The 11,105-nt window shown below is 49.2% G+C and overlaps 1 protein-coding gene across 1 annotated transcript; it reads left to right on the top strand.

Moving 5' to 3' along the window:
• Positions 1-397: 397 nt before the first annotated feature.
• On the top strand, positions 398-6,396 carry stx10 (syntaxin 10). The gene is made up of 9 exons (XM_078079873.1): positions 398-1,929; positions 2,405-2,480; positions 2,864-2,957; positions 3,192-3,286; positions 3,408-3,470; positions 3,680-3,781; positions 4,104-4,210; positions 5,258-5,352; positions 5,442-6,396. Exons 1-9 carry the CDS (start codon positions 1,895-1,897, stop codon positions 5,516-5,518), a joined length of 744 nt encoding a protein of 247 aa, XP_077935999.1. The 5' UTR covers positions 398-1,894; the 3' UTR covers positions 5,519-6,396.
• Positions 6,397-11,105: the final 4,709 nt, after the last annotated feature.

The raw sequence follows: 11,105 nt of genomic DNA on the forward strand, positions 1-11,105 counted from the left end.
TAAGAGAGCTGGGGCCAAAAAGGTGACTTCCTGACTCACATCCCTGTATATTAACTTTCCAAAGGTCAATAGAAAGTTGATTTTGAGCCGCTGTTCTCAACCATTGGGTCTCCACGGCGCCCTCCGGTGGCCGCGTGACGCCAATGAGCCAGACTCAATAAATACATGCAATTAAGATGGTTATGTTTAAAATTGAAAGGCATGATTTCAATGACCATCTGGGTTTGAGTATCACCAGGCCGACGGAGACAAACCCGTTTAGTCAGCGGACGTTTCCAATGTAGAAACAAAACGAAAAGAGAGAACTGAAACGTGACCCCGAACATGAGTCGATAAAAGCAAGCAGACGTTCGGCACAATATCTATTAAGCCACCACAGCACATTCTGTTTCTCTCTCCTTTTATTGCCGTGTTGTGTTTTTTTCCCTCTGTTCCTTTGAGAAAGTGGTTCCCTGATTATTTCCAATCAGCTTTCACACGTCTGTCCCCCGAGACCAGGGCCACGCATTCGGGGAACGTCCTAATCTCCCTTTGTCAAAGTTCAAATCGTGATGGAGACGTGCGTGTCGACGTGAGGCTTTCACAGGACAAACGCTCAAAAACAAAAAACCTATGAAACAAACCAAACGCTCCAATAAAAACTGACCAGAAGAGGAGATTTCTGCCTGTGTTTGAAGACCTTTTATAACTCTGTGATATTTCACAGCAAATGAAGCAGGAAGTGAACTGCTAGGTTGGCGGTTTGAATCGTGTCCCTGATGTCAGTCACTGTCCTGTGATGTGAAGGTGAAGGAGGAAGGGAGGGGAGGAAGCGGGCCGCAGGAAGGATCTGGACGGGGTGGGGTGGCAAGAAGAAACCCACGGGAACGGGTGGAACAGGAAGGAGATTCTGTAAAGGGGCGAGAAACCGTGTTGGAGGATTTGCTGAGTACGCTTTTTTTCTCCCTCGTTGATCCTCTCGACCTTCTTCGGGTCCCAGGGGCCTGGTCCTGGCAGGTACAAAGAAACCCTAAATTATTACACATATACTCTAAACAACACCAAAAATACTCCAAACAACCACAAAGATACTCAAAACAAAAATAAGCAAAGCAAATACAAATATATTCAATATAAAAACAAGAAGGAGCTTAACAACTACGAGTCGGGACTCCTTTGGAAAGGTTGTCGTAATGTGGAGAAAGTCCTGCAGCGAACCGGCGGTGGCTATCGGCGTAACCATGGCGACTAAACCTGCGACAGATGTGTACCATTAACGCTCCCTCTTTCCCACTATCCCATCCCTCCACATCCACAGGCGCCGCCCTCCTTTCTCTGTTGAATTATTGAACTTCAACCCGGAAGCTAAACGTCATTGCAACAGATTTTATTAGGAGTGGTTTGTTGACTTTTTTTCAAAAACTGGAAAATGAAATAAATGATATGCAGTCAACCTGGGGACAGCGTTATGTAGTTAAATGGTCATAAACCCCCATAAATGTTAAATGTGTACGATATTAACGCCGCACAACCAGTATTTCACTTAATATTTATAAATACCACCTTTTTCTACCACTAGACAAAGATAATAAAGAATAAATACAGAAACGCAATCTGCTCTAACGGTGGTAAATATTCACAAACAGTTTGACCGAAAATAAAATCTCTTCTGGTGAGACCTGGCAGATTTGTCATGGATCACAAACACTTTGCATTCTTATTTGTTATTTAGCGTCTTTGATTTACTTTATATAGTTTAACAATGTCCATTACACGTTTGCACTGCGTTAACTGCATCTGTAAACCCGATGATGTGCGCGTGTACCAATAATAATAAACCGTGTCTGACTTTAAAAAAAAGGAAAGTTCCAGCGCTCACTGCGCATGCGCGTAGAGGAAACCGGAAGTAAGCATCATGTCGACGGAGGACCCGTTTTTCGTCGTGAAGGGGTAAGAGACGGACGAATTAAGACCCGAATTCGCGGGTATCTCGAGCTGCGTCACGCGGGTGTTCACCCGGAGTCGAGCGAGGCAGAAAAGTGGACGTTGTCCCTCTAAAAGTAACGTTTATATCGGCCGAGTCGGGGCTAAAGGTAGCTGTAGCTAGCTAGCATGGGGCGCTACCCAGCGGCGGCCACTTTGTTGACATTTCGTTTAAAGAGTCTGGAGGCCTAAAATTCGCTCCTGTCACCTCCTCCTCCCCCTCCTCCTCCTCCTCCTCCTCCTCCTCCCCCCGCTGGAGCTCCGTGGGAGTCCGCAGGCCGGCAGGTAGCGAGGCGGCGCTGGTCCACAAGGACGCCAACGTGGAGCTGCTGTTTGTTTTGGTTAACGGGTTAGCTAGTTAGTTAGTTAGTATGACCTAACTGAGATACTTAACAAATGTGTCTGCCCCCCTCCCTCCCCCCTCCTTCCCCCCTCCTCCCAGGGAGGTGCAGAAGGCCCTGTCCCGTGCCCGGGCCCTGTTTGACAGATGGGAGGAACTGCTGCAGGATGGGACCCAGGTGAGCTTCCCCCCCCACACCGAGCAGGAGGAGCTGCTGACGGCGGACACGTGACACGAGCCAACCAATCAGAAACGGTTTAGCAACTTGCTGCACCTTCCGTGGCTGCAGCCTGTATAATGTTATATTACATACATGACGTGTGCCTTGTAGCCTATGTTGCTCCTCCCCAACATGTCTTAACCCCGTGTTGCTTTAAGTCTGGATGAAGTGCCCTCAAACGCTCCCCTTCCCACTACCACAGTCCCACGGGGGGAAAAGGGGCTTCCTAAGGAACGCCGCCCGCGTGTCCCCATTTGTTACAACCCAGAACGTGTGACCGTGAGAACGCTTCTGTGGTTGGGCGGAGTTGACGGTTTGTACCTGCTGTCTGTGGCCTGAAGGTGAGTCGGGACGAGCTCGACTGGAGCGCCAACGAGCTGAGGAACTGCCTGAGGGCCATCGACTGGGACCTGGAGGACCTCAGTGAAACCATCAGTATCCTTTCAGCAGGAGGAGATGCTCCCCGCACCACCGCCCCCCCCCCATCTGTCCACTCATTGAACCTTCTGAAGACCCAACGTTTTTTAACTCCAGTGATACGCAAATCAGAGACCTTTCATTTATTGTCTCCTTTAATCCTGTTGTAAATAAATAACTGAACAGGTGATTTTTCTTTTCTTGGGGGCTGCGTTCCTGAGTTCTTCTGGTCGGCTTCCTTAACCCGCTCAGGTATCGTGGAGTCCAACCCGGGGAAGTTCAGACTCGCCGACAGCGAGCTTCAGGAGAGGAGGGGCTTTGTGGAGCGAACGCGGACATCCGTCCAGGTAAAAGCACCTTTTCTTTGTTTACTGGTGTACTCGTTTTCTTTAGAGTGCAACAGAGTTCTCTTCTAAAGGGACACGCTGTGGAGATGTAAATAGTGTGTGTGTGTGTGTGTGTGCGCAGGAGATGAAGGATCAGTTGTCCAGCCCTTCTGCTGTGGCTCAGGCAGAGAAGAAGAACAGAGAGGTTGGTTCAAGTTTAAACACACACATGTTGTGTTACTCTCCCGCCTCTTTGCAGCATCTTGTCGTCCACGTTGTTTCTCACTTTTTGTTTCAGCACGTTGCTTTGACACTTGTTTCCTTCATTAACTGTGTGTGTGTGTGTGTGTGTGTGTGTGTGTGTGTGTGTGTGTGTGTGTGTGTGTGTGTGTGTGTGTGTGTGTGTGTCTCCAGGCTCTGCTTACTTCCTCGGGTCAGGACCGCTCAACGGGTCTGGAGGCCCATCTGGTGTCGGCCAACTCCAAATACCTCCAGGAGCAACAGGAGCAGCAGCAGGTAGAGAGGAGAGGATGGAGAGGAAAGAGGAGAGAGGAGAAACTGAGAAGGGAGAGAGAGGGAAGAGGAAAGGGAGGATGGGGAGGAGAGGGAGGAGAGAGGGAAGAGAGGGAGGGAGGGAGGAGAACGAGGCAAGAGGAAAGTGAGGGAGGAGAGAGGGAAGAGGAAAGGGAGGATGGAGAGGGGTAAGGGAGGGATGAGAGAGGGAACCTTAACTATGAGGTGTGTGTGTGTGTGTGTGTGTGTGTGTGTGTGTGTGTGTGTGTGTGTGTGTGTGTGTGTGTGTGTGTGTGTGTGTGTGTGTGTGTGTGTGTGCGTGCAGCTGATTGTGCAGGAGCAGGACGAGCAGCTGGAGTTGGTGTCGGGCAGCATCAGAGTCCTCAAAGACATGTCGGGACGCATCGGGGACGAGCTGGACGAGCAGGCTGTGTGAGTGTAAACACACGACGCATAATTCCATCCAGCGTTCACACAGGCCTCATTATATTCATATAACGTTATATTTTATATTGTTTTAACGGTGTGGCCCCTCAATGTAGTTCCTCCCGTCCTCTCTAGTGTTATATTGTTGCATCCAAGCATTCTCTGTAGTGACCAGCAGGGGGCGACTCCTCTGCTCCCATAGACGTCTATGAGGAAATGACTCTACTTCTCTGTAGTGACCAGCAGGGGGCGACTCCTCTGCTCCCATAGACGTCTATGAGGAAATGACTCTACTTCTCTGTAGTGACCAGCAGGGGGCGACTCCTCTGCTCCCATAGACGTCTATGAGGAAATGACTCTACTTCTCTGTAGTGACCAGCAGGGGGCGACTCCTCTGCTCCCATAGACGTCTATGAGGAAATGACTCTACTTCTCTGTAGTGACCAGCAGGGGGCGACTCCTCTGCTCCCATAGACGTCTATGAGGAAATGACTCTACTTCTCTGTAGTGACCAGCAGGGGGCGACTCCTCTGCTCCCATAGACGTCTATGAGGAAATGACTCTACTTCTCTGTAGTGACCAGCAGGGGGCGACTCCTCTGCTCCCATAGACGTCTATGAGGAAATGACTCTACTTCTCTGTAGTGACCAGCAGGGGGCGACTCCTCTGCTCCCATAGACGTCTATGAGGAAATGACTCTACTTCTCTGTAGTGACCAGCAGGGGGCGACTCCTCTGCTCCCATAGACGTCTATGAGGAAATGACTCTACTTCTCTGTAGTGACCAGCAGGGGGCGACTCCTCTGCTCCCATAGACGTCTATGAGGAAATGACTCTACTTCTCTGTAGTGACCAGCAGGGGGCGACTCCTCTGCTCCCATAGACGTCTATGAGGAAATGACTCTACTTCTCTGTAGTGACCAGCAGGGGGCGACTCCTCTGCTCCCATAGACGTCTATGAGGAAATGACTCTACTTCTCTGTAGTGACCAGCAGGGGGCGACTCCTCTGCTCCCATAGACGTCTATGAGGAAATGACTCTACTTCTCTGACAGCATGTTGGGAGACTTTGGGGACGAGATGGACCAGACGTCGTCCCGAATGGACTCGGTCCTCAAGAAGTTGGAGAAGGTGTCTCACATGACCAGCAGTAAGCTCTCAGACACACACACACACACACACACACACACACACACGCACATGCACGCAGGTGTCTAAAGCTCTCTGCTGCCCCCTCAGGTCGGAGGCAGTGGTGCGCCATCGCCGTGCTCGTTGCCATCATGATCGTGGTCCTCTTCCTCTTCTTCGCTCTCTGATGGCGGCCAAACTCTGACCGCCTCCGACCACTCGCCAACACCTCCCCCGGACGGAAACCGGACGATGAACGCCGCCCCCCCCACCCCATGTCCTTCCCTTCCTCTCCACTGAGGAGTCTGGGTCTTTTCTCTGCTTTAAATGAATCAAGTGGAGAAAAAACACAAGAACAGAGGAGCTTAACGGAGGTGTTATGATGTCATCAGTGATTTTGGTTGTTGTTGATGGTACTCAATAGGGAGGGGGTGTGGGGGGGGGGTCAGTGTTGCCTTAAATCTATTTTTATATTGTGGAAATGTGCAGTATGTCTATGTGCCTACATGTGAGTCAGGGTGGAGGAACACTACCAAGTTGTGTAAACAGAGGGGGGGGGGTCCTTTGTCATCACAAGTCTGCATTTTTCTATTCTCGTCCCCTCTGAAATCAGCAAACCCCCCCCAAAAAAAATCCAAATTCTTGGAATGAGAAGTGGAGGGAGGCTGGGGGGTGGAGCAGGTGGGAGGGAGGCTGGGGGGTGGAGCAGGTGGGAGGGAGGCTGGGGGGGGTGGAGCAGGTGGGAGCGGCGGTTGCTGGGCAGGATGCGTCTCCAACTCCCACATGCAGGAGGACGGCGCCCTCTGCTGGAGGCGGCGGGTTGCGTTGCTCCTTTGTGTCATTCCAGGTGACGACACCCACGCGTGGATCTCTGCTCAAGAGGCTCCAGCTCGTCTGCCAGGTTTTACACCATCAGAGGACCCGGTCCAGAGGACCCGGTCTAATGGACCCGGTCTAGAGGACCTGGTCTAATGGACCCGGTCTAGAGGACCCGGTCTAAAGGAAATCAATTGTTACTTATAATGTTTTGATTGTAATTAAATTCTGAAAATGAATCCAATCTTTATTTCCGAGGTTCCATTGTTTGTTGTTTCCATCCCGCCCCCCGCGGAGCAGAGAGGCTCTATTACAAATAACCAAACAGTCTTTTTTACCATTTTTTCTTTTTGTGCGATGTTTTATTGTCGCGTCTCCTTGACGACGAGGGTGCGAGTGCGTGACCGGCTGCCGTTGTGCCGCTGAGCGTCAAACACACGTCTCCTGCAGATCTACGGCTTCTGCTGGCCAGAAACGGACGGCGGGTTTTATGTGCTGACTTTTCACTAAACATTACGTGGAGAATAAATGTGACAAAGACAACGTGATCGTCATAAAACGCTTTTCTCTTATAAACGCTAGAAGTCTAAATCAAAGGTGTGAATGAAAGTCCGTCAGGAACTCAATATTTCTTTGAATAAAGTAAAACTATTGTTTTGAAAAAGTCAAAATACTTTTATGAAGTTCAATAATTTCTTGAAGTAATTAGAGAAAAAGTAGAAATTTCATAAAATCTATATTCCCTTTTCTAGAAAAGATAAAAAGTCAATGTTTTATAATCAATGAATAAAAGTAAAACTTTCTTGAAAAAGTTAAGATAGTATGTCAAAATAATGTCATGGAAAGTTACGTCAAAATAGTTTAAAGAAATTCAAATTTCTTAGTCATAATATGGAATTACATACATTACATTACAGGTCATTTAGCTGACGCTTTTATCCAAAGCGACTAAATCATTAGTTTTATCAAAACAACTCATAGTCGAGTACGTTGAAATAATCTATTAACATTTCATGAAAAATGTACATAGATATAGTATGTGAAAGAATTCTGACTGCTGATGAAATGTTGAAAAAGTCCTAGAATAAGTAAAAAAATATGTGTGTTGAGAAATGTCAAGAACAGAGAATAGAAGATGTAGGAAAAAACCTCAACAAGAACACAACATTTTGTCAAAGTTGAATATGTAGAACAATGTTTAAATCATTTTTAATGGTCCAAAGTCCACTGAAAAAAAGATTATTGTACGGTAGAAAAAAGGCCTGAATGGAAATTCCTTCATACTTTCACCTGAAAGCAGAACCTTCATTGCAAAGTCAGTCATAGTTTAGTGGAAGCACATTTTCTACATTCATTATTCGGCCTTGTCCTACACATCTATGTGGGGGGGGGGGGGGGGGAGAAAGACGCAGCGGGACGTTTGTTAAAAACCTTTTATTAAGATATTCAGATTTGTCCTCATGTTTAATCAGTCGGGTTTCTTTTTCTCTTTACAGTAGTTAATGTGCAATCATCTTTATTACTGGGTCACAGTTAGGAATTCACAAAGTTATTGGCACTTGGAACACATGGGGAACACTGGCATGTACACGGGGGCGTGTGGTCGGATTGGAGAGGGGGGGGTTAACACGGTAGGGTTGGGGTCTCTGGGGGGGGGGGGGGGGGGCATTATCAGAAGACACTACTGTATTGTTCTGCTTTTGTCCTTTTTTTTTTCATCCGTTTGCCTCCGAAAAATCTGTTATTTCACTTTGTCATTTGTCTGCGTTCTGGAGAATAATAAAGGAGAACTCATGCTGCGAGTGCACATCGAACAACCGAACTTCCATAGTGCTTCTATGTCATAATGTACAGCGTATATATTTATATATTTATAGTGGGGGGAAAGCAAACAGAAAGAAGAGCTCTGCAGGATATCTTATTATTTTTCTGAACCCAACAGCACCAGAGACATGAAGAGGACGACTGAAACACGCCAGTCACGCGTAAGCCCCGCCCCCGCCCCGTCAGGAGGACTCTGAGGTAAGACTGTGTTGACTCTCGCCGTGTAAAAACCCTGCGCTGAATGCATTCAAATGGTCCGGAGGGAGGGAGGGAGGGAGGAGGGAGGGGGGTGGCGGCCCTGCTGAGGCCCCGCCCCCCCCCCCCCTCGGGGGCCCTTCCTGAAATCAAAAGGAGACTATGTACCTGCTTGGTTACGCTGCAGGGTCGGCTATGGCTGACGGCTCCCGAGGTAAACTGGTACTGGTTTTTATAAACTGCATCAGTGACGCAAAGACGAGCTTCTGCATCTCAGAGGTTTCCCTGTTTCTGTTACTTTATACATATACAGTATATACGCAGATATACATACATACATATATATATATGAGGGTGTGTGTGGTGTCTCTGGTGTGTGGGGATTTGGGAAAGAGCAAAGTACATGTTTACTGGAGAGGAGACCTGGGCTGGGGGGGGGGGGGGTGGAGATGGGGGGGTATCATGATGTAGATGTAGTCTCACATCGCTCCTCAGTTCTTAAAAGTCGAGCCGAGCTTCATCTGGAGACAGGAAACACCTCGCCAGATGAATCTCAGCGGGTGGAATGTTCCCCCGAGTGAAGCGATGGACTCTGAAGACGTTTGAAGAAGAAGAAGAAGAAGAAGAAGGTCACACAGATCCCTCCCGGCACCCAGCAGCCAATGGGACAAATGAAAACGCGGCGAGCTCTTTGAAAGTCCGCCTCCCGGGTGTGAGCCTCGGCCCATCATCTCAGAGGTCCGGAGCTCGCTCCGTCAGAACCGCCCGTGCAGGGGAGTGTCTGTGCGCTCACAGGTCGATTACATCATCATCGTCTTTTACAGTAAACAGACGTCATAAAGAGAAAAGTTACAAAATAAAAAAATGGAAATAGTACAAAAAGATAAAAACAACCAAAATAAGGACAAAAAAAATAAAAAAAGAACCCTTAACCCCCCCACAGAAAGTCCGGCACAGCATCCGGACCTCCGACAGGAAGTGACATAGTGAGCGTGCTCAGAAAGGTGCTTTTATTTAGAGGATCGTCCCGCTCGGCCCTCGTGACGTCACTTCCTGTCTGCGGGCCGGTGGCGGGAACCAGACGGGAAGCGGACGGACGGGTTCACGCACGCAGCCGCTCTCTTTTTTTTTCTTCTCTTTTGGAAAGTCAAGTCCAGTCAGCAACTTTCCATCGACTGGCGGACGTTTATTCGGCGCCGCGTGGAATCGGTAAAAGGGGGCGTGGCAGCAGAAGCGTCCGGCGGGTCTGCCGCTAAGGTGCTCGGAGGATACAGTGATGGAGACTCTGGCATTACAATCGTAGCCTGCTTCTTGGGACGGGACACGCCCCCTGGTGGGCGTGGGCAGCTTCTGGAGCCCCTAGCCCCCCCCCCCCCTCAACACACAGTCACACGTCTCTGGGCTGCAGTAGCTGCTTCTAGCCACCAGGGGGCACAACGACAGCGTAGCTCATTCTGCGCGGTGACGCCGGTGAAGAGGAGCTCAGGGTCGGTTCTTCGTCAAACAGACATTCAGGCGTCGGCCCTTTAAGCGATGGGAGCCGCGCAGCGTCTCCGTGACCTCGTCCGTCCGCCCCCCCCCGACAAAAACAAATCTGGTCCAGCGTTAAACCCCCCCCCCCCCGTCCACAGCACCTCAGTCGTACAACAATCGCAATGAAAAAATATGTGGTTCTCTTTTGTCTTTCGTTACCGTGGAAACAGTTAGTAGCATCTCTCTACAATCCAACCGTAAAGGACTTCAGCACAGCAGCTCAACAGAAAGGGGAGGTCAAAGGTCACCGTTTCAGATCTCAGATCAGAGAGAATATCCCCCCCCCCCCAAGACGACTTAAGCCTCAACTTTCACAACTTTAACATTATTTTCTAAAACGGTGCACAGTGAAAACAAAAACATACTTACTGTAGATACTGTGTGTTTCAGTGTCTGGGGCTTTTATTGTGAAAGGGAAGAGCTGGAGTCTGGTTTGCCCTTGTCAAGGTTAACGAGGATTAACAGTTTCTCCGCTCGACCTGATTGGCTGATGACGATTGCGATCGATTACTTTCCTTATTGATCGAGGACTTACTCATCGAATATCCAAATGTCATCAACATTCAACCGATCGATTGATCGATCCGAGGGAGCCGCGTGTAGACGGGTTGTGTGTCCACAAAGGTGACAAATAACACAACTTATTCTTATAATTAACAATGAGGGGAGGAGCCTCCCCCCCCCCCATCATGTGATGGCAGACTGCCGCAATGCCTCATCTGTCCTGGTGATTCTTAACAAACGTCTCCTCCTCGGGAAGAAAAGCAGCTCCTCCTCCAGCTCCCCCCCCTCGTCTCCCCCCCCCCCCAGTCCTCCCCCCTCGTCCCCCCTCCCTGTCTGAGATGATTAGAATCATCCTTTTGTCTGGCTGATGTATTCGTCTCTCTTCTGATTCGTCCTGGAGACACTTCTCCTCGTCAATAGTCAATCGATTTAAAGGTGCAGGAAACCCAAAACGCACACAGTGTCCCGCAAGAGGGACACACACACACACACACACGCACACACACACAGACACACACACACAGGGAGAGTTTGTCAGGGATTTGCATCCTATGAGGAAAATGGAGTCGACACAGAAGTGGAGCAGCGGTGGAGAGAACGATGGATTTACGTAATGAAGCGACAAGGGACCGACACTATTTAGCTCCTTCCTGTGTGTGTGTGTGTGTGTGTGTGTGTGTGCGTGTGTGTGGCAGAGAGGGAGCGAGACGACAATGCGTACACAAAAAAAAAGAGAAAGACAGTAAACAAAGAAGAGAGAAGGGCGAGGGCAGCGAGCGAGGGAAGGGACGGGGGACGGGGGGACGGTCCCCATGCAGGACATTTAAGGGGTACAAAAGGGAAGAGTTGACAGAGGTGACATTTCAATGATCGTGATCACATGTGTGTAAGAAAATAAGAAAA

Source organism: Gasterosteus aculeatus, chromosome 9, assembly GCF_964276395.1.
Source record: "Gasterosteus aculeatus chromosome 9, fGasAcu3.hap1.1, whole genome shotgun sequence".
Lineage (NCBI taxonomy): Eukaryota > Metazoa > Chordata > Actinopteri > Perciformes > Gasterosteidae > Gasterosteus > Gasterosteus aculeatus.

Excerpts from the sequence above, each read along its gene's own strand:
- stx10 (XM_078079873.1), top strand. The coding sequence starts at position 1,895 with ATGTCGACGGAGGACCCGTTTTTCGTCGTGAAGGG. Across the intron at positions 2,481-2,863 it reads TGCTGCAGGATGGGACCCAG|GTGAGTCGGGACGAGCTCGA; the intron begins GTGAGCTTCCCC and ends TGTGGCCTGAAG. Across the intron at positions 3,782-4,103 it reads AGCAACAGGAGCAGCAGCAG|CTGATTGTGCAGGAGCAGGA; the intron begins GTAGAGAGGAGA and ends GTGTGCGTGCAG.